The sequence below is a fragment of the Sminthopsis crassicaudata genome, chromosome 2, assembly GCF_048593235.1.
Source record: "Sminthopsis crassicaudata isolate SCR6 chromosome 2, ASM4859323v1, whole genome shotgun sequence".
In the NCBI taxonomy this organism is placed as follows: Eukaryota; Metazoa; Chordata; class Mammalia; order Dasyuromorphia; family Dasyuridae; genus Sminthopsis; species Sminthopsis crassicaudata.
In genome coordinates, this window is record NC_133618.1 from 225,878,176 (window position 1) to 225,901,794 (window position 23,619).

General features: G+C 39.9%; 1 protein-coding gene across 9 annotated transcripts; it reads right to left on the bottom strand.

The window, feature by feature from the left end:
• Nucleotides 1-23: 23 nt before the first annotated feature.
• On the bottom strand, nt 24-13,086 carry NRBP1 (nuclear receptor binding protein 1). 9 transcript variants are annotated; one of them, XM_074288329.1, is made up of 20 exons: nt 12,669-13,077; nt 10,208-10,343; nt 8,989-9,218; nt 8,546-8,668; nt 8,170-8,271; nt 7,568-7,657; nt 7,177-7,217; nt 6,752-6,846; nt 6,162-6,185; nt 4,959-5,042; nt 4,715-4,773; nt 4,507-4,605; nt 2,988-3,120; nt 2,609-2,714; nt 2,046-2,096; nt 1,823-1,958; nt 1,150-1,203; nt 1,002-1,065; nt 678-733; nt 24-590 (listed from the first exon to the last, which is right to left on the bottom strand). In XM_074288329.1, exons 3-20 carry the CDS (start codon nt 9,196-9,198, stop codon nt 486-488), a joined length of 1,632 nt encoding a protein of 543 aa, XP_074144430.1. In that variant the 5' UTR covers nt 9,199-9,218; nt 10,208-10,343; nt 12,669-13,077; the 3' UTR covers nt 24-485. The 9 variants fall into 9 exon arrangements, with proteins under 9 accessions (XP_074144430.1, XP_074144434.1, XP_074144429.1 ...); XM_074288333.1 differs by lacking the exon at nt 6,162-6,185 and having other exon boundaries at nt 12,669-13,086; XM_074288328.1 differs by lacking the exon at nt 10,208-10,343 and having other exon boundaries at nt 12,669-13,059.
• Nucleotides 13,087-23,619: the final 10,533 nt, after the last annotated feature.

Consider the following 23,619-nt stretch of genomic DNA (forward strand, 5'->3'; position numbering starts at 1 on the left):
GCGCGAAGAAACAAGCCCAGACATTAGCAAAAGTAGACTTTTATTACAGCAGCAACTGAGTCACACAGCCCCAAGGGGCCACACTGCAGCACCCTCCCACTTCTCCAGACCAGTCCTCCCTAGCGGGATTGTGTAATCAGCTTCCTCTGCCCCAACCTCTTTCCAGCACAGGCTGGGGCAGGCTCGGGGAAGCTGGCGGAACGCCTGAAGGCAAATCAGCCACTCAAAACCGCCTCCAAGGGGAAAGAGCAGCTGAATACCCACGGCTCAGTTCTGTGCAAAACAAGTAAACAAAGTGCAGGGGAAGAGGAAGAAAAGGGAAAGGGGAGTGATGATGCTCAAATCCAGGGCCTTCCGCCCTCCTCTTAAATAATAAGGGGAGAGAGAACTGCACTGGGTAATACTGACTCCCAGAGGGGAGGGGCGGGACAGAAGGGGCTGCAGCAGGCCTGATACAGTCACAGCCCAGGGCACAGGAGTAAGCACTAGGAAGAGACGGTGACAGCAGCTGAGTTGAGGGTGCTGTTCCTGGCAAAATTGAACTTGTTTAGAGTCTCCTCCAGCAGAGAGGTCAAGCGACTCTGGTCAGCCTAAGGAGGGAAAAGTCAAAGTCAGTCAGTCTGAAGTAAGGAAGTTAGATCAAAAAGACTCCAGGAAAAATGGCAAGAAAGCCTCACCTCACTGATGAAGCCCAACTGTACTAGCTCGGCAGCCAACTCCGGGATGTTTTCATCTGAAGTAGGAGACAAAAATGGAGATAAACTGAAAACGTGCCTATAAGGACCAAAGAAGAAAATGCAACTCTAAATAGTCTGGGAACAAAATTATCTTTCCTCCTATAATTCCAGTAAGAGGCCCATATTTTATTTCCCATTTATATAGAATGAACCTGGCTTCTTTTTCCCACCCACCATTGGGAGTCCTTCAAAAGGCAAAGATGACAGTTACATTTCCTGAGGGGAGAAGATAATAGGTAAAGGGGAAAAGGAAGCCATACTTACTCGGCAGCAAGTCACAACTCAAATGCCGATTTAATTTGTCCTCGAGTTTCAACAGAAGTGTCAGCTGAAATACAGCAAAGTCAAAAAGGGGAAGGAACTCCTGCCAATCCTACCCCAAGGCCCAGTAAGCTCTGTCCCTGGAACTTACATGATGTTTGACTCCTTCCTCTACTGATTCGATGTTGCACTGCATCAGCACCACCTAAGGGGGAAAAGATTGGTAACTCCAAGGCACCTCTTTACCTCTGAAAGCCTCTCCCTGGTACTTTCTCCTAGGTCACACTACCTATTCCAAGCTGAAGACAGATCTGTCTTAGTATTTGAAGGACTATCATACCTAAAAATGCCAAAATCTGGGAAAAAGGGATGCTGCTTGTCAACAGATTTAAGCTGAATATAAGGAACAACTTTGTAATGATTATAGAGCTGTCTAAAAATGGGTTTGGGAGTTGGACTAGAACTGTGAAGTAGCTGAAAAGTAAAGTCTGTAATTTTAACATATCAATTGATATTCTCTAATTTCCTGTAAAATTCAAAAATATTTCTATTTCACAATTCACCTAGATATAAAAGCCAACATTCATATATAATACCTAAATATCATTTAAGCCTTATAAAAATCACTCTGTGAAGCAGGTAAATATAAGGATTATCTCAGCATTCCCTTTTTAGAGATTAAGAAACTGAGGTTTCATAGAGATGAAGTGACATGCCTAAAACAATTAAGTGGAGAAAACCAGATTTAAAAACCTAGGCCTTCTAACTCCAAATCCAGTGACAGGACATACCACATATATATCATACAAGTAGCTTTTCCTCACCTTTCGAGTCTCTACTTCAGCTGGCTCAGGAGTTGGAGTCTTCACAGATGGGGGCACTACAGGTGAAGTTACTTCCTCTTGTTGGGGCTGTTGGGGCCGAGGCAGCCCAAAAGCCGTTAGGGGATAGATCCCATTTCTAGAAATGAGATTATGTTAAAAAAAAAAAAAAAAATTCCAAAGGATCCCAAGTGGCTCTCCTTGGCCCTGTTTTCCCCTCTCTCACCTTACATCTTCAAGGAATTTATCCAACTCCAGAGCTGGTGACTGAGAATACCTTGAGAAATGAGGAAAAAAGGGAAAGGCAAAGTTATTCACACATTCAAATATTAACCTCTTGTGAAACATTTCATGATCCTGTTTTTAGCCTCTATACCGAAACCAACTAGACAGCTTTTAGACATTCAGAGCTTATATTCAGACAGCTTATAAACAAAATATTCCCATTTTGCCAAAGCACTCACACCATCCTACCTAGAATGAACTAATTTCTTGCAATCTTCTGTGCCTCAAGAGACCCAATCAAGGCCTAAACCATCTTACAGCATGAAGTTTTCTCCCATATACCAAGGTGAATTCGATTTCTCCCTCTCCTCAAATCTTTCATAGTTCCTTACATGGATGAAGTCCTTTCTGCTCTCACTTCAGTTAAATATTTTTGTACAGGTCTCTTCTCTCTGGTCTCATTAGAATGAAATTTTATTGTCTGTGTCATACGGATCATGGTAACCATAGTACTTCACAGCATTTTGGTACTAAGCCCCTTCCCAACACTTCATAGTTACTCACAGAGTCCTATACAGTTCCCTCCCAGGTCCTGGAGGGATTTCTGCCAGTACAGCATTGGTGTCCATGTTCTTAGTTATCTCCTCTAGCGCATTTTCTGGTATGAGGTCTGGAGGACATAGACAAATGAGTCAGAGTGGACTCAAAGACATCTAAAAAGGTTTTTATTTCGCCCAGAACTATAAGAATAATAAGCTTGTGGGGAGAGCAAGAAGATGGTATTTGTCACAAATTGGAACTCCGTAATGAGTAATAGTAAAAATAAGGAATTGTGTGGAACAAAATAATCCCTTGGAGAAAGAGAAATTCATGATAATGTCATAGTGGCATAAGTATAAGTGCAGGAGAGGAGGAGGAGGAGGAGATCCTAAACAAAACTTACGTTGGTGTCCCACAATGCAATGTGCAGCAAGCAGTTTAAGTGAGGGCACTTCAAACAGTGCAGGGTGGAAAAGTAGTTCTCTGGCTGTAGGTCGACGAGTAGGTTCAGGTTGCAGGCATTTTTGAATGAACTCCTGAAGAATGGAGAGAGACTTTCTGTTCATGCTCCCTTTTCTGCTTTCGAGCCCTCAGATTTCTCAACTTCATTTCTTATATCTTTTAGCAGTCAAGTCACAAAAGTTCTTTCCTCCACCATCCCTCAATAAACTCCTTAATTGACTCCCAAATTCTATGATTCCCAAAATCTCATTTTTCAAATTCCTAGAAACTTCTTGCTATTTAATGTTCCTCTTCTAGTTACTTAGCTGGTTTTCACCTTTTATGTCAAACTAATCATCTTTAAGGTCTCCAATCAAATTTTACCATCAGGTTCAAAGCTCTATTTATAGTTGATCTTCCATCTATCCACTATATTTAATTGGAACTAAGGTTGGTAAAAGTTATAGAAAAGGAGATTATGGAACAAAAGATCTTCAGATCTTCAAGACTAAGAGGTAGATACTAATTTCTGTTTTACATATGGGGAAACTGAGGCTGAGAGATTTAGGCGACTTCTCCAGGGTCTTACAACTAGGTAAATGTCTTAGGTTAGATTTGAAATCAGATTTTTCTTACTCTCTGTGTAGCCAATGAACTAGCCTATTATTGGCTTCCTTTTTCTAGGATTCCTTCCCTTAATCCTACTATTTAGTTTACCTACCCACTTGGGTATAAATCACACTAATCTAGAGTTTAATAGGAAGAGTGTGATTTGGTAGATGAGGAATAATGGCAGAGATGAGGTGGAGGTAAACCTGAAAAGCACAAAAATGGAGAATAGGAAGCCATAAGGAATTCAGTAAGTGAATGGTATAGAGGCCAGAGATTAGGAGTATAGGGACAAGAACAATGATTTTATCTGACTTCTGGTCAATCGATTAGAATGTGGATCAGATAAGAGAATTGGGGACAATTTCAGTGTTGAATGATGATAATATCCAGTTCAGCCAACACAATTAAGGCAGTACCTGACAGATTTTTTTTTTTTAAGTTTGTCTTTTTGAAGAAGCCAAATAAGGAACAGCAGAAGAAATTTGATGAATGAAATTTTAAGACAAAAAAAATTTCAAAAGTTGATGTTAATTCCCAAGACTGGAAAATAGGACTGGTGTCTGACCAAAATAGAGAAGTTGGGTTGGGAAGTTACTGAAGAAGATATAAAAGATGTAAAGCACTTCACAAATCTTAATGTACTCATGTATAAATGTTATGGCTACTATCAAAGAACAAAATATCTCTAGAAGAGAATCTGGTTTAAATCCTAACTGATGCCCACTAATGCCTACTACCTTTGTGAATTTGGGCAAATCAGTCTCTTAGTGCCTCAGTTTCCTTATCTGTAAAATGAGGGAATTAGTTGAAAGGACTTTTAGTTATAAAGTTTTGCCTCTGATTGGGGCAGAAAAAGGGAAGTTGCTCACCCTCTGAAGTGGGTCCTCCAATAGCTGGATGGCACTACTGATGGCCTCCTGTGGTACATAAGATGACTCTCCATTTCCCTGAATCTCCAGCACTGCCATCTAGGGTTTAATGTTGATGATATGACCCATAGGCCTCAGGAGACTGCCTAACCCTCATCCATTTTCTCCTCCCGTTTTCCCCTCATCTCATCCCTTATGGAATCCTTACCTCCAGTGCACACATGCCAAAGGAGTAGATGTCCACTGCTGTTGTCACATTAGTGACTTCTGGGAAAGAGACAAGGCTTATGGTGAATAACATGGAAGGATGAAGGAGTCCCACATTTGTTCTCTTATGTGGACCAGGACTAGAAATCTGACACACCTTACTTATATGCCAGTGAGTCAAATGGAATAGGGCTTCTGGGATAGGGAGTTAGGGGCTGGAAGTACAAGGGAGTAAGACCCCTCACCTCCATACTCGGGGGCAAAGAAGTGTAGATTCTTCTGTTCTTCCCGACAAGTCTTCACATGATTGTTAATGGTGTCAGGAGCCACTGGGAGTGGGAGATGCATCTTCAATTTGGTGGTCATTGAGAATGTACAGCTCCAACCCAGACAAAGCCCAGCTTTCACTTATGAGTCCCATTCCCAGTCTACTCACCTACCCACCCTGAACTATTTTGTAAAGAGACCACACTATCACACAGGAACACCCCTCCTCTCAGCCCTATCGGTCCTCATTCTGTGTTCTTTCCTTGCTGATACCACAGATACAAAGTATTACAGCTTTGAGACCTTAGGTTGGTCAGTGGTCAGGTCTTCTAAGGAGACATCTATACCTTGCAAGGGCCCTCCCACCTCCCTAAATAGTAGGCTAACTTGTCTTTGTCAACCCCACCCCCCATCTCAATGTTCTCTAAGAATGGTGTTGGTTGTGCCGATTTCTTCCTTCCACCCACTTTACTGTTCTGTAGTTTCTAACTTAAGGTGCCAACATGGGAGAATAGAAAGCCCATTTTATTCCCTTTGTGTCAAGGTGGGAATCTTGGGAGTAGTTTTGATTTAAAAAGGGAAAAAAAAAAAAAAAGGCAAGAAATGTCAATGCATGACAAAGAATATAGCAGCCTTCTTACTCCCTCTGCCTTGGCTGACAAAACTCCAAAGTGGCTGACAAAACTCCAAAGTTACTAAAAGTCCAGTAGTAAGCTGACAATCTTGAATAATGATCCCTCCTTTAACCCATCTTACTTCTTATTCCCTGGATGTTCTCCCCTCCCTGCCCTCCCCACCCCAGCAATTTCCCAAAATCCTGCCTGCCTCAGGGCTGAGTGAGGAACCAGGGCTGGGCCCATTTTTGTAGTCACTCAGGTCAGAAGACAACAGCCAGAAATCACAGAGAAGCTGGGAGCACAGCATGGTTTGGAAGGGATCAACCTGATGATCGAGTCTGAGGAATGTAAGGGGTAGTTGGCCAGCCAGACAAAGTCCACAGGAAATAAGCAAGTTATGAATGGGGCAAGCAAGTACATGACTAATGGGGGTGGTAACTAAGCAAGCATAAGGGTAGTTGGGAACAAGTGCTTGCTCCATCATTGCATGCTTTGGGTAGCCAGCCCCAAAGGGAGCAAGGGGAGCACAAATAGAGCCCCAAATGGGGCAGAGAGAGCTCTCACCATTAGCAAAAATCCTATGAAAGACTGTTGGGAACAGAGCAGCCCGTAAGCGGGAGGGAGGAAAACAGAGAGAAGTCATGAGCGATGGAGCGGCCAAGCCCCAGACAAATGGACACACAAAACAGCACACCAACACGGCACACAGAAATGCAATACACTGCACACAGATACATAAGCACGTGGACAGCACTCACAGCAGGCACAGTCTGGAACCTCTTTTGGCAGGGCTTGCAAGGCCCCACACTTCCTAGGCATATACATGCCCATCCCCATTCTAAACAGATACCACCCTCATTATTTAGTCTTTCCCAAACTGTCTGGTAAATCCCATCCACCCAAACTGAGGTTAATTCCCTCAAAAAACAAAAAACAAAACAAAAAAAACCCCTCTAGCTCAAAATTATTCTATACTTCTCCCTGACAGTAATCTTCTCTATACTTTTCCTACCCATGATCAGCCCTCTAGCTTAATTTGTACCTTTTTCTCCCATTTCAATTTTTCTCTGCTCTCTTCCTATCTTTCACTTTAGCCCATGATTCCCATGTTCCCCTTGCCACTCCCTTGACCTGAACCTCAGCCTCCCCCTCACCAGAGCCAATCTTGATGAGTCCATTGTGCTGGATGAAGATGGTGTCACAGGTCAGGTTCCCATGGATGATTGGGGGGTCACACGAGTGCAGGTAGCTGTGGGGGTACTGGGCTGTTAGAGGGGCTACTAGAAAACTAGGGAAAGGGCAACCCAGGGAATAAAGGATCTAGCATGAAAAGCCTTGCTGGATTTATTATACAAGGCACCCCACACTCTGGGTTTTCCACCATGCCAAACGTTTTAGGTAATTGGAAAAGTACTATAAAAAAAAGGTAGGAAATGGTGTTATGCCTGGAGAATTGAAAATAATTTAAGGATGATCCATCATCATCCAGACAGAGCATTACATGGCTAATAGGAGGTGGGAAAAAGCAAAGAACAATGCCTTGCAATCTATGGGTGGAAACAAATAAGAAACCACTTACCTAAGAGCAGAAAGAATCTGTGTGCACCACCGCTTCCAAGCCTAGAAGAGACAGAACAGACCCAAGTATAAGTAGTAACCCTCCATTGGGGCAGCTAGATGGCACAATGAATACAGCACTAGCTCTGGAGTCAGAAGGATCTAAGTTCAAATATGGTCTCAGATACTTCCTATCACATGTGACTTGGAAAGTTATTTGATCCCAATTGTGTTTTGTGTGTGGATGGGTAGGTAGGGGGTAACCCCATCAGTCATCCCTAATAACTAAAACCAGGAGCAATTATTCTTTCTTTCATACTTAATGTCTCACACCTCCAACTTGAGGGTCAATATAACTAACATTGTTCAAACTTCAAACCTATCCCAGCCCTCTACCTAATTTCTGTCCACACCTTTTCATTCATGGTCTTATGGTTCTTCTTTGTCTTCTTCAGAAATTGTTTCAGACTCCCAGATGACATATATTCTGTGATAAAAATCACCTGAGTAGTAGGAGAAAAAAACAAGAACAACAATGAAAACTTGTGAGGCAGAGCTCCTTATCTATTTTGTATTCTACAAATCAGATATGGGAAGGCAATCCAGATAAAAAATTAAATCACTTATCTTTGTTAAATCATTTTCTGGACTTTTGCTTCTTTAGTTTGAAAGAGCAGTTAAAGACTGCCCCCCCAAAAAAAACCCCAAAACCCCAACACAACCTTTTTTTCTGTTGGGGGATAGGGTGGTGGGGAGCAAGAGAGACAACTATTGGCCTTGGGAAAGCCCTAATCTTTATACAGACAATAGGTAAGGAGGTTGTGGCCTTGTTCCCCACTCCACAGAATCAGTCCTCACTTCCAATCCCTCCCCACCTTCACACCTACTGATCCCAGTTCTGTTTCCAAGCTATCTTGCTCTCATCTGCAGAGGTTTAAAAAAAAAAAAAAAAGAAACAGGAAACTGCTCATCTTCTTTCACTACTAGGAGGAGAATGTAGGAACAGATTCCTTACCCTGGCCTTGTTCTCCTTAATGTCAGCCCAATACTTGTGGAATTTAACAATGTTGAGATGTTCCAGCTGAATCAAATTATCAAATACAGCACGAACTTTTTCCTGCAAGCAAGGGACAGTAAGGTAGAACTCCAGAAACCATCTTATAGATTACTATTACACTCTTCCAAGCAAGGGACAGTAAGGTAGAACTCCAGAAACCATCTTATAGATTACTATTACACTCTTCCTTCTTCACTCTACATACCCTCTTCCTCAGTAGTTCCAATCCCAAAGCTGCTCATAGCTAGCTCTCCAATACCAATTCTACAAATGCTAAAACACTTTCTTTTAAGCCCTACTTCCTTCTCTACCACTTCTGTTCACTATCACGTACCTCCTGAAGTTTGTAGTTTTTTCGCTCAGAAAACTGCACCTCATTCCACACAACTTCCACACCCTCCTCTGTATCCATTGCTAGGTAAGCACTATCAATACCTGGGACATTCCGCTGGTTCACCTGGTAATGACAATTCCACATGAGAAAAAGTTAGGATAACTTCATAGCAAGCTAAACATTCCTTTTCCAATTGGAAAAGGAGTAAAAAGCACTCTGTAAATCTTAAGAGAAGGGTACACATGTGAGCTATCTATCATTTAGTTGGTATTCATTTGCATGGGGGAAGGGTATACCACATTCAACCTATATGTTCATCTCCTCCAACCTATGGTAAGGTAATCTATTCTACTTATTTAGTAGAGTGCTATAAGGCTCCTTTACCCAGTTTTTTCCTCTTGCCCTCCCCTTCACCATTCTCCAAAAACCCCTCATGAGTTCACCTCTTCTCTCCTCTTCTGCCAGCGTCCGCAAGGTGACTCTTCCAGGATCTCCGACTCATCTTCACTCTCTTCCTCTTCCTCTGGAGAAACAGCTGAAGCTGTGGAGGTCACTGGAGGTGACACAGAAGTCAACCCTGGGGCTGAAGATGAGGATTCTGCCTTTGGATCTGAACCACTGCTGGGTGCTGTTTGGGTCTCCCCTTCTGACATGCTGGAATGAACACTTAGATCTGCAAAGATTGCAATGTGGGAAGATCTAAGAATGGATCCACAGATACTTTATCCCACAAATCCTAATTCCCCTATAAGGCAAGGGAAAAAACCAGATACTTCTATATATTCCTTTCTAGTTTTTCCAACTCTAATTCCAAAGTTCAAACCAATCCTACTCCATAATGTATTCTAGCTCCATTTTTTCCTAGGCCATTTAAGTGTTCTTACAACACTAAAACTGCAGCTGAATTTGGATGGGCATCCAGAGAACAATACGCAAAGGACTGTGGCAGCTTTATCTTCCACACTCAGTGATTCCTCAGACCCCAAAAAAAGTGGCAGTTCTTCTCAAGAGCAACAGAACCTCCTGCAACCTTACTATTCTCATATTCTCTTATTTGTGCTCAGTTATGAGATTCCACGGGAAAGACTAGACTGGCTGACCTTACTAGTTTTAATCAATCACCCTACTCAGCCTAGGTGGGATGATGGTGCCAGACAACAAGCCTTATTGTGGGCAGGGGGAGCAATTAGAGCTTAGTCTCTGGAATGAGGTTAGAGGTATGCCCCTAGCAATATCCAGTGAGTATAGAGATACAGCAACATAATCCCAGCCAAGCCCTAAAGCTAGACAATTGTTCCACTCACCAAGTAAGTAAGGATAGACCTGGGACACCAACTCTCAATATAGGAATAAGATTAGTATTCTAGAACTAGTCCTCTCATTAAATATACCTCCCACTCAAAGGACTAGTTCAGCCAATTCATGAATAAACTCATTCATAAAGCCAGGTGAGTGTTAGGTAGTTCAATGATCTCATCCCTGATGACCTCACCTTGCCCTGTGATGTCAGTGTGGCATACATGGGTGTTGTTCAAACATCACATCAGTCACATATCCAATGAGGTGTCAACCTTAGGCAATACATCTGGCTGGGCACAGCCTACTCAGGGCCCTCTGGATCTAGATGTAGAGCTAAATCTACTTCCTGTCTATTCAAAATACCTTGTAAAGATTTGGCTGTTCATTAGTTTTCCATTCCCATAGCATATGGTCTCCAGTTTTTTGGTACATGGGGCTGGTCATAAGTCTCCATTCTATATGGTTCAACAAATTCCAACTCTCGATATCCTCTGAATCCCTGAATCAGATAGGGAGGTTCTCTTTGAAATTCAAATGACTTTAAAATTCATAGTGGCCTAGTTCCCAAGTGCACCAACAGTAGGGAAGTATAATTTTTTTTCTGTATACATATTGTTTCCCCCAAATAGAATATAAGTCCCTTGAGGGATAAGATTGCTTTGTGTTTATCTTTGTAACTCCCCAATGTTATAAGTAGCACACCAATTAAGTGTTAAATAAAAATGCTTGTTAAAAGAATGACTAATTACTTCTCTTTAAATTATGGGAAAGTGACTTACTTGGAAAAAAGGTTTTCCAACTTCTAAATTTCAACAACTTTTTCAGAGACAATATAGTTGCTATTAAAAGTTTCCATAACATTGAAAATAACTTAGATCCAGCATGCTGACAAAGGACTTCTACAGACTGAAAGTACCATCCACAGAGTAAATATGCTATTCTCAATAATGGTTATGAATTTTTAAAAATCTATACTCAATCTCTCCCATATCTCTCTTTAAAAAGCAGACTACTATGAATATATATATTTAATTCCTTCTTAATATCACAAACTAACAAAAATGATACCGAATTAAAAATACTCTTACTACCATTGTTTGGTTCTTTACCTATCATTTCTTTATAGTGAAAAAAAGAAGTTTTCATTGCTAGGACTATTAGAAACTGTCTTAACTTTTCTGTCTAGTTTACTCTAAATAACTAGCCTTTTTTCAGGAGTTTAAGGAAGAGGGGTCATTCTAATCCCTCCTTCTCTGAAATGGCAACTAAAAAATGAACAAGTTCCCTTACTTTTACCTTTGAAAAGATTAGGAAGAGGAAGTCCTTATGAGTCATCCTTAGATGATCGGTGATCTTTTCTGAGGATGTAGGAAAGCAAACTTATTCTTAGCAATGAACATGATTGGTTACTAGGAACAAGTTTCCAAAGACCAATTACTTCCAGAAAAGCAAAACAGTAAGTTCATGGTAGGACAGGACTAGAAAAATGTGATTTTCAGGTGAGTGTCAAAAGGACTCTTTCTCTTTGGAATTCACATGCCAGAAGCCCACAGACAATGAAAGTATAAAGAGATTCTGAACTCTGGCTTATCACAATGAAGCCACATAGAATGAAAGTCATAGCCGAGGCCCCATCAATAATGGCCATGTTCTCAAAATCTTTTTCTTTCTAATGTGGTGTCTAAATTCTAGCATCACTATCAATCCATTTAACAAGCATTTATTAAAATACCTACTACATTGTAGGGCTACAAAGACAAAAAAGAACTGTCTTTCCTTAAGGAGCTTAAAATCTCTCGGAGAAGCAACATACACAGAAAATATATAAGAAACTAAATACAAAGTAAGATGGGGAGGAAGGTGAGAGGCACCGGCAAGAACAGCTCAGATGGCCCCAAGACCCATCCCGGGGGCCACTCAGTAATCCTGGTACGAGGAAGGGTCCCGGGTCATGGCCTTAACTACTATACAAAGAACCCTGCCAGGCGAAGGGACGGAAGAGACTCCTACCTCAATACTGCCCTCTATCCACATCCTCACTAAGAACAGGGGGGGAGTGGCGGTGGGGAGCAGGAGAGAAAAAGAACTGCGGTAAAATTCCACTGGAGTGCCCGAATCCTAAATCCCCTAGAAGCTGGCACAAAGTAGGAGCTCCATAAATGCTTACTGACAGGGAGACTGCCACCGAAAACCACGGCACAGCTCTGGGGGGTTCCACAGCCAGTGTTAAGTATTTGCCGAGAAGGCAAAGCTTGGGCAAGGTCCGAGTTCTCGCCAACAAAAGCTTACAGGTCCCTCGCAGCCAAGTGCCCCGCGCCTGGAGCTGACCTCACTGGGGTGCGTTCGGCAAAGCTGGAGTCCCAGACATGTGGGGCTCCGCCGGGAGGGAGGGGATTAGCTTGCGGCTTTCGGGACAGGCCCGCTGACACTTTTACCAGGCGCGGGACGATGGGGCTGGGCGGCCGGGGCGGCCGTCCCCCGTCACGCGGGGCTGTCAGCGGACAGGAGGCCACGCCCACGGTCAACCGATGGTTCGAGGCCTCAGTCCCCGAAGCCCGGTAGGCCAGTCACAGCCGCGGGCCAGGCAGTTGGAGCCGCTGGCCCCGGCGACGAGGCAAGCTGTCCCCTCCCGTCTGCGGGCGAGCCGCACCACTACATGGGGGCCCAAGGAAAAGGCCAAAAGAGCAGGGGCCGTACACCGAGGCCGGACATCCAGCCTGGCCCCTCCACCTCCACCTCCACCTCCTCCCCAGCTCCCCCACCGACCTCAACCCCGCTCGCCCCCTCACGCCCTTCTCGCTCCTCCTCTGGCCCACTCACGTACGGGCTTCGGTCCCCTCAGCCTCCGCTGCAGGTCCGGCTCCGGCTCCGGCTCCGGCTCCGGTTCTGACTCCGGTTCCGGTTCCGGAGACTCTCCTCAATTGGGCTCAGCTAGACTAGGCGCAGCTCTCCCACAGCGGCTCTCCACAGCTCAACCGAACTCTGGGCCCCGCCCTCCTCATCCGAACCAATTAGCTAGCGGCGCTGAGCCGACTCTCAAATTTTATTGGTCGAGGTGGACGACAGTGGAAGGGGAGGTCCCCCTCCTAGCCAGTCAGTATGAGGCGTGGGCAGTTTTGTCCCACCTCCCCTTCTTTAACGTCAGAGAGGTTTCCCCTCCTCCTCTACCCTCAGAGCTCCAGTCAAAGAAGTCAGCCTTTCAGTCAGGTCTGTCTGGACCGGCGGCCTGCCCTTCCCCCTCGTCCCGCCCCTCGTGCTCCTCCCTGTCTCCGCCCCTCTCCGAGTGTCAGCTGGTCTCGGATTCCACTGCAGGAAGACTGTTTACTTCCTTTCGGGCCGATGTGGCTTGAGGTAGGCAGACAAAAGAAATTAGACGCAGCCAATAGGACCGCGCAGTATAGAGGAAGCATTAGATTTGGAGTAAAAGGATTTAAATTTGAATCCCGCCCCTCTTCTTGCGAGATGGGTAATCTTCGGCTGTTAGCCTCTCGGTGCCTCAGTTTCCTTACTTGTAAAATGAGGTCATTGAACTAGATGATCTTCAAGGTTCCTTTAAACCTTTAACTTCTGTGACAAGGCGGCCCTTTAGGATAAAAAGATACTACAATAAATTTCTCGAAGGCGCAAACTTTCATTTTTGTCATTGTATCCATGTCATTTAAAACTTGGTAAACGCTTAATGTTTTATTATTAATAAATGCAATATAGACAATGATAAACGAGAAGACTAAAGGAGATGTCCTACAAAGCAGCCTTTAATAGACAACATAAGTAAAGCGCAAATGAATAATTCTCGTGTTTTTACATAGCTTACGATGCTTTTCAGAACACTCTCACGTGTGTTATTCAGTTAGAGATTTCACTATCTCAAAAAAAGAGACAACCTCCCCGCAAAAACCAAAACAAAATGTTACCGTATTTACCCAGGGACACAAATTAGGGGATAATGTTTAAGAGGAACCTTCGCTGTCTCGAAGGAGAAAATAAAGTGGAAAGAAATGGTAAAATCCGCTGTGCACAAACTATTGCATCTGAGGCTTAGGCATGATTTAGTGAAGGATGAAGATTCATTGTTAAAAGCAAAAGATATTCTGCTACTTTTTTTTTTTTTTTTTTTTTTAGTATTCATGCCTCCTCTGAAATACTTTTTTTTTTTTTTTAAATAATATTCTGCTACTTTTTATCGAGTCAGGAGACTTAAGTCATCAAATCCCACCATGAAACAGGATGACTAAATAATGTCAACAAGGATACCAAGAAAGCATTGCTTACAGGAAGTAGAATTTTAGCTCATACCTGAAGGGAATCAAAAGGCAGAAGCGAAGAGGGAAAGCATCTGAAACTGGGGACTAGCCGATGAAAGATTCACCGAATATCAAGAGTGTCTTGTGTGAAGAACAGCAAGGAAGCCACTGTCACTAGCTTGTAGAGCATGTGGAGGGAAAGCAAGTATAGAAAGACTTGAAGGGACTATGAAAAGATTTCAAAAGCCAAGCAAAGGGTTTTACAATCCTGGAAGAAACTGATGAGGTGGGAGTAGCAATTCCTAGATTGAAATAAGCACAAGACACACTGGAATTCACAGTGGCAAAAGATACCTTGATATATGAGAAGAGGTTACAGACCAAATGAAGAGGTAAAATAGACACCAGGAATGATCAATATAAAATAGATTATAGTTAGGAAGGAAAGAAGTTTTATCAATTAACAAATTGTTTATGTTATCAGGAGAAAGCACACCATTGACTAGCAGGCTAAATTCATAGAGGAGTTTAGCACTCTAAAAGAGTTAGCTTTAACAAGAAGATAGACAACAGGAGACATGGAGGAAAGCTAGAGGCAGAGTGCCATTAGTGGGTTAACCCCAAAAGGGGCTGGGCAAAGATGGGGTAGACCATGGGCAGATTTATAGAGGAAATTTGTCCTCAGAGGTGTGACATCATAACTTGGCTTTTTAATTGGATACAGTAAAGTAGGATTTCCCAAAGATTTCCACCCTCTGTGGGACTATAAGACTGAGCCCATCCCATCACTGTCCTTCCCTGCCTGCCTTAGGGAGCATTACAATCCTATCACTGCTTCAGCTTTCTCTGCCAGCTCCACCTAGTTACCCAGGATCTCATCAGAAACCACTGAAATTTAGTGGGTAGGAAGGGGTGACATGCTCAGAGCCCTATCTAGGGAGCAAGGAGTTGTATTTCAAAACACCAGAGATGGTTCTCAGCTACAGAAGAGGGGAAGAAGCAATTCCCAGATTAAGCCACCAGCTAATACCAGAGGTCAAGTAGGCACGACCAGACACAGAAATGAAGAGATGAGGAGAAGAGCACAGAAATATAAAATGATGATTCTCAGAGACTGAACAATTTTAAACATGTATATATGTTTATACGTGTGTTCTGCAGGACAGAAATAAGTGGATTTAGCACTTATTTAGCAACATTTAAGAGGCACAGTGAATAGAGAGGAGTTGGAGTGAGGGAAATATAAGCTATTTGGCTAATCAAATCATTTAGCATTTCTGTGCCATGGTTTCTTCTCAATTTACAAAATGATAGAGATGGGGCGCTTGGGGGGGGGGAGTGGATTTAATAGCCTGACAGCTCTAAATCTGATCTTCTATCTTCTAGAAAGGAGGTTCTTGTTAGTATCACCTATTCATGAGCCACTAATCTAATCCTACACACAGCAGAATGTCTTCATTCCTGCATAGTTTTCACATCACAAATTAAAAACAAGGATGTAAATGTTTTAATTCATTATATGAAAATAATAGAAGGAATTGAAGTCAAGGTACCACATGCACCAAAATATCCATGGCAGCACTTTTTGTGGTAGCCAAGAACAAGAAACAAAAATGACTAAACAATCTGTGATACAAGAATGTACTGTAGCTTTTTAAAGCTTTTTAAAAAATGAAAAATTCAGCATCATGAGAAGACGAATGAACTGATATAGAATGAAGTGAGAATAGGAAAATGCATACACTATATCAATGATGGAAATGAAAAAAATCTTCTCCCCCCAAAAAAGAAAGAAACTAAACATTGTAACTATAATGAATTAGCTTTATTTGGAATTGACAGAATGCACTACCTTTCCCTTCTTTGCCACCATAGGGGGATACTATGGATAACAAAAATTTGTATATATTGTTGGGTTCCATTTCAAGTGATTTTGCTAAATTACTTTTTTCTTTTTAAAAACAAGCTTTGTCATGGGGATGGGTTGTTGGGGAGGAAAGAGGGAAAATAAATAAAGTGGTATAAAAACAAATTCTCTAACTTAGGGTATATGAATGTTATGGAATATTATTGTTCTATAAGAAACAACCAGCACAATGATTTCAGAAAGGCCTGGAGAGACTTACATGAACTGATAGTAATTGAAGTGAGTAGAACCAAGAGAACATTGTACACAACAAAAGCAAGATTATGTGATGATCAACTATGATGGACTTGGTTCTTTTCAACAATAAGGTGATACAGGGCAGTTCCAATAGACTTGTGATGGAGAGAGTCATCTGCATCAAGAAAGAGGATCATGGGGACCAAATGTGATCATAACATAGTATTTTCACTTTTTTTTGTTGTTTTTTTTTTCTTTCTCTTTTTTTTCCTTTGCAGATGATTTTTCTTCTGCAGCATGATAAATGTGAAAATATACTTAGAAGAATTGCACATGTTTAACCTATATTGGATTACTTGCTATCTAAGGAAGGGAGAAGAAGGCGAAAAAGGGAGAAAAATTTGGAACACAAGATTTTACATTGGTGAATGTTGAAAACTATATTTGCATGTATTTTGAAAAATAAGAGGCTTTTTTTTTAAAAGAAAACTATTAAAAATCTGAAAAGAAAACCAGATTCTATCAATTTATAAAAAGAAGTAATTAAGACAAATTCAGGTGCCCTATTCAGTAGATTATAAATTCCTTGAAGACAAGGACTGTTTGATTTTTGTCTCTTTAGTGATTTGTAGTTCAGGAACCATCCACCAAAAACTTGTCTCACACAGATTTGATCTGATCCTGAAGGATTGACCCCAAATGGCTATTTCTTTTCCTTCTGCTCATTGCTCACACCTGTATTAATACAATAATATCTCTAAAATGTAATAGAAATGTGAATGTCAGGCATCAATAATCCCTAGGCAGGAAACTTTCCTTCTCTCACTATGGAAACCAAACAATACCTATGCTCTTTAGTATTTCATCAGGTTGCCTAAGAAACTCATCAATCTGATCAAAAAACAATGAAGTGCTAACTTTATAAGGCCTTAAAATACTAGTTACTAAATAATTGTTAAATTGTCTTTAGTCTGTTCAAATGACATCAATTTCCATCCCTTCCTACAAAGTCTACAGGATAAAATTCAAGTAATAATTCATATTTACGTAGTGCTTTATGACTTTAAAAGTACTTTTCTCAAATTTTTTCATCCAATGTCTCTTGAGAAAGGCTTCATTTCTTTTTTTTTAATTTTGTTTTTTATTAATTTTTATAATTATAACATTTTCTTTGACAGTACATATGCATAGGTAATTTTTTTTTTTTTTACAACATTATCCCTTGTACTCCCTTCTGTTCCGAGTTTTTCCCCTCCTTCCCTCCACCCCTTCCTCTAGATGGCAGGCATTCCCATACATATTAAATATCTTATAGTATATCCTAGGTACAATATATATGTGCAGAACCAAATTTTGTTGTATTCGCAAGGTAAAAATAATCTGGGAAGAGAAACAAAACAAAACAAAACAAAACAAAACAAAACAAAATGCTCACAGTTTACATTCATTTCCCAGTGTTCCTTTTCTGTATGTAGCTGATTCTGTCCATCATTGATCAATTGGAATTGGATTAGCTCTTCTCTATGTTGAAGATATCCACTTCCATCAGAATACATCCTCATAAAGTATCATTGTTAAAGTGTATAATGATCTCCTACTTCTGCTCATTTCACTCAGCACCAGTTGATGTAAGTCTCTCCAGGCCTCTCTGTATTCCTCCTGTTGGTCATTTCTTACAGAACAATAATATTCCATAACATTCATATACCATAATTTACCTAACCATTCTCCAATTGATGGACATCCATGCATTTTCCAGTTTCTAGCCACTACAAAAAGGGCTGCCACAAACATTTTGGCACATACAGGTCCCTTTCCCTTCTTTAGTATTTCCTTGGGACATAAGCCCAGTAGTAGCACTGCTGAGTCAAAGGGTATGCACATTTTGATAACTTTTTGGGCATAACTCCAGATTGCTCTCCAGAATGGTTGGATTCTTTCACAACTCCACCAACAATGCATCAGTGTCCCAGTTTTCCCACATCCCCTCCAACATTCATTGTTATTTGTTCCTGTCATCTTAGCCAATCTGACAGGTGTGTAATGATAACTCAGAGTTGTCTTAATTTGCATTTCTCTGATCAATAGTGATTTGGAACACTCTTTCATATGAGTGGAAATAGTTTTAATTTCGTCATCTGAAAAGTATCTCTTCATATCCTTTGACCATTTATCAATTGAAGAATGGCTTGATTTCTTATAAATTAAAGTCAATTCTCTGTATATTTTGGAGATGAGGCCTTTATCAGAACCTTTAACTGTAAAAATGTTTTCCCAATTTGTTACTTCCCTTCTAATCTTGTTTACATTAGTTTTGTTTGTGTAGAAACTTTTTAATTTGGTGTAATCAAAATTTTCTATTCTGTGATCAATAATGGTCTCTAGTTCTCCCTTGGACACAAACCCCTTCCTCCTCCACAAGTCCAAGAGGTAAACCATCCCATGTTCCTCGAATTTATTTATGATTTCGTTCTTTATGCCTAAAAATTGGACCCATTTTGATCTTATCTTAGTATGTGGTGTTAAATGTGGGTCCATGCCTAGTTTCTGCCATACTAATTTCCAGTTTTCCCAGCAGTTTTTGTCAAATAATGAATTCTTATCCCAAAAGTTGGGATGTTTGGGTTTGTCAAGCACTAGATTGCTATTTTTATTCACTATCTTGCCCTGTGAACCTAACCTATTCCACTGATCAACTAGTCTATTTCTTAGCCAATACCAAATGGTTTTGGTGACTGTTGCATTATAATATAGTTCTAGATCAGGTACAGCTAGACCACCTTCATTTAATTTTTTTTTCATTACTTCCCTTGAAATTCTCGACCTTTTGTTGTTCCATATGAATTCTGTTGTCATTTTTTCTAGGTCATTAAAATAGTTTCTTGGGAGTCTTGATTGGTATAGCACTAAATAAATTAGTTTAGGGAGTATTGTCATCTTAATTATATTCGCTTGGCCTATCCAAGAGCATTGAATGTCTTTCCAATTATTTAAATCTGACTTTATTTTTGTGACAAGTGTTTCGTAATTTTGCTCATATAATTCCTGACTTTCTTTTGGTAGATATATTCCCAAATATTTTATACTATCGACCGTTATTTTAAATGGAATTTCTCTTTGTATCTCTTGTTGTTGGATTGTGTTGGTAATGTATAAAAATGCTGAGGATTTATGTGGATTTATTTTTTATCCTGCAACTTTGCTAAAATTCTGAATTATCTCTAATAGCTTTTTAGCAGAGTCTTTGGGGTTCTCTAAGTATACATACCATCATGTCATCTGCAAAGAGTGATAATTTGATTTCCTCATTTCCTACTCTAATTCCTTGAATCTCTTTCTCGGCTCTTATTGCTGAGGCTAGAGTTTCTAGTATATTGAATAGTAACGGTGCTAGTAGGCAACCTTGTTTCACTCCTGATCTTATAGGGAAAGGCTTCATTTCTAAAATATATAGCGAACTGACTCAAATTTATAAGAATACAAGCTGTTCCCCAGTTGATAAGAACAGACAATTTTCAGATGAAATTATAGCTGTTTCTACTCATATGAAAAAATTATCTAAATTATTTCTGATTAAAGAAATGCAAACTAAGACCACTCCAAGATATAATTTCACACCTCTAAGATTGTCTAAGATGACAAGAAAAAATAATGATAAATGTTGGAGAGAACGTGGGAAAACTGGGACAGCAATGCATTGTTGTTGGAATGGGAAATGTTCCAATAATTCTGGAGAGCAATTTGGAACTAAGCCCAAAGGCATACCCTTTGACTCAGCAGTGTGTCTACTGGGACTGTACCACAAAGAGATCTTAAAGAAGGGAAAGGGACCCACATTGAAAAAAATGTTTATGGCAACCCTCTTTGTAGTGGCAAGAAACTAGAAACTGAGTGGATGCCCATCAATTGGAGAATGGCTAAATAGATTATGATATATGATTGTTATGCAATATTATTGTAAGAAACGTCCAGCAGGATGATTTCAAAGAAGCTTGAAGAGACTTACATGAACTGATATTGAGTGAAGTGAGCAGAATCAGGAGAACATTGTACATAGAAACAAAAAAATTATGTAATGATCAACTGTGATGAATGTGGTTCTTTTCAACAAAAAGTTTTAAGGCAATTCCAATAGACTTGTAATGGAAAGAGCCATCCATATCTAGAGAGAAAACTATTGAGACTGAATGTGAGTCAAAGCATAGTAGTATTTTCACCTTTTCTTTGTTGTTATTGGTTGTTCGCTTGTTTTCTTTTTATCTTTCTTGCGTTTTTAAATTTTTTTTACACAGCATAATGAATATGGAAATTTGTTTAGAAGAATTGTACATGTTTAATCTATGTCGAATTGCTGGCTGTCTTGAACGGGGGAGGGAAGAGGAGAGGAAGAAAAATTTGGAACACAAGGTTTTGCAAAGGTGAATATTGAAAACTATCTGTATATATTTGGAAAAATAAAAAGCTATTATTAAAAAAAATAAAAGTACTTTCTTCATAACCCTGTAGTACTAGACAGTAGAAATATTATCCCCATTATATATATGAAAAAACTGAGGTCTGGAGAAATTATCACTTGTCTATAATCATATAAATACTAAGTTTTTAAACTCAGGTCTTCTGATTTCAAGTTCAATTTTTGTTCTTCCCATTATGTTAATGTTCTCATTAAACTACTGGAAAATAGCTAAATGAATTATGACATGAATGTAATGACATGTTATTGAACCATAAGAAATGACAAATAAATAGTTCCAGAAAAGATTGGGAAAACCTCTATAAATTGACACAGAGTAAATGAACAGAACTGGAACAATTTGTACAATAACAGTATTAAAAAATAAATAAATAAAAAAACTTTGAAAGACTTAGTACAGATCAATACAATGACCATCCGAGATCTCAGAGGTAATGGACTTAAAATACAGATACCATGACAAATACAATTATTGTTGTTATTTCATTTTGCCCTACTCTGTCATATTCTTCTCTAGCTCATTTTTACAGATGATTAACTGAGGCAAACAGAGTTAAGTGATTTGCCCAAAGTCTAATTAAGATATGTTGCCCAACATATGACAACTGTCTAGTTAAGAATTTTAAGCCAAATTTGAAATGAGAAGTTGAATCTTCCTAACTTCAGGCCCAGTATTCTATCCACTGTACCACCTAGCTGCATCATATACATTTTTGAATATGGTCAATTTGGGAATTTGTTGAGCTAAACTATGCATATTTGCTATCAATTAAGAGGCAGTAGTGGGAGAGAGGGCTAATGTTAAAATTAATTTTAAAAATAAATTATGAATACAAAAAATGTCTAAAAGCTAGACTTCTATGCTGTGGCCAATTAATTAATACTCAGGAAAAAACAAGCCTAGGCCACCTGACCAGTTAACTCTTTTCAATTTTCAAGAATAAAGATGAAAAACTTCATTAAGTCAGGAGGTAAGCTTTTCCCCAAAATAAGTAATTCTTCCCCAAAAAAAATTTCACCAGTATATGCATTTATTATTTTTGCCTTCATCTGAATGGCATGGGGTAATATGTGCCCCATAACTATTCTTTGAGAGAGTATTAGATACTAAATGATTGGGAACAGGCAAGAGAGCCTACTCACTTCACCAACCGTTGGACTTAGCCCCCAGACTTGCATGTGGCTACAATGGTACAAGATATAACCATCAGAATGGGGGACATCAGAAAATGTTTCCAAATTGATACTAAAAGATTTAATACAGAGTGGATAAGATTAGCTTCTTTAGGAGTGGTGAATTGAAAGTTGCCTTCCCTTTATAAAGATTTCCCCCCACTCCTTGATTCAATTATCTGTCAGGACAAACAAGATAAGTAGTTTTCCTTGATAATAGAAAGTTATCAAGCATAAGTTCCTGCAAATTTTTCTTTGTCCTAGCATCTATAAGTGTTTCAGAGCATGTACTGTTCCTGCCCTTCCTAATCCTTATCCTAATGTACAGTAGAACTTGCTGTCTCTATGCTGATAATGAATTTAAGCTCTTGGAATAGAATGCAACCCAGCACTTGTTGGTTCCCATATCTCTTGCCAGGAAAAGTAGGGAAGAGTATGAAAATGAAAATTCTCTCATCAGGAGGGGGAGAGACCCTGGTCATCTTTGCTTCTACTAACCTTGAAGATTTCTTGGCATTTCAGGGCTTAATATCAATCACCACCTAGATATAGTGAACCATGGACAGGTCTCAGGGCAGACCTGGGACATTTCTACTATAACAATTCTGTGGAATTAAAAAAAAAACAAAAAAACAAAAAAACTAAATCCAGCACCTAATACAAAGTGCTTAGGAGAAGAGGGATTTATTAAGCATTTATTAAACATCTACTATGTTCCAATTTACAATTTTAATATTTACAAATGTTAGCTTATTTGGTCCTTAATACCTGAAGCTTAATGTTTCTTGAATGAAACATTCATAGTAATGCTAGCCCTGCTTTTGGTTATAGCTTTACACAAAACAGATTTTGGTTTTGAATGCTTTTAGTTGAAAGCTTTGTTCTGGATACCAGGAGTCTGGGTCTGATGGCTTTACCTAGGTTTCCCCAAGGTCCTGCCCACCTTCCTTCTAGCCTTGATTCTGCTACCAATTATGTCTCTCAGAAACTTCCCTGGCTTCCTTCCTGAACACTGTTTTATTTTCTATTTACAGAGATATTATTTATTTCCTTTTATTTCTGTCTTCTCCCATTCTTTCTGAAGTATGGCCTTATCTTACAACAGATCTCTATATTAAAATCTTATCAGATAAATGATCAAAAGATATGAATAGATAATTTTTTTAGATGAAAAAATTAAAGCCATTTCTAGTCATATGAAAAATGCTTTAAGTCACTATTGATTAGAGAAATGCAAATTAAGAAAACTCCAAAGTACAACTTCATGCCTCTCAGATTGGCTAAGATGATAGGAAAAGATGACTGAAAAGGAGTTCTGACTACTCTCTTTACAGTTAAGTCACAAGAGTATACAGCACAAATGTTATGTTTGGATGCATCTGTAAAGATAGTTGGTCCTTTTACAGGAACCTTAGAAACCTTTTCAAGAATTCATCACCATTATGTAATAGTTGGATTATCTTTAATGAAGACCCATGTGTAAAATTTGGAGCCATGGCCAATAAAATTTGTCACTCTGGGATGGTTTCATGGCATACATTAATTTGTGCATTGGTATAAAAGGTGTATGTCTTGTTAGGTCTTATCCCAGATAATTGTACTGCTCACTTAATATCCTTTAATAAAATCCTAGCCACAAACCCTGGGTAATGAGTAAGGCTTTGTTCTGGTTGTGCTGGGAGGTTCACCCATTCTATCCACTGTCTCCTTGATGAAGGACTGCTGTGGGTGCCTCTTGTGTAGCAAAAACTGATATTTCCAAGGGTTTTTGAGTGACTCA

Excerpts from the sequence above, each read along its gene's own strand:
- NRBP1 (XM_074288329.1), bottom strand. The coding sequence starts at position 9,198 with ATGTCAGAAGGGGAGACCCAAACAGCACCCAGCAGTGGTTCAGATCCA. Across the intron at positions 7,658-8,169 it reads TTAAGGAGAACAAGGCCAGG|GTGATTTTTATCACAGAATA; the intron begins GTAAGGAATCTG and ends CCTACTACTCAG. Across the intron at positions 1,066-1,149 it reads AGGAAGGAGTCAAACATCAT|CTGACACTTCTGTTGAAACT; the intron begins GTAAGTTCCAGG and ends GCTGTATTTCAG.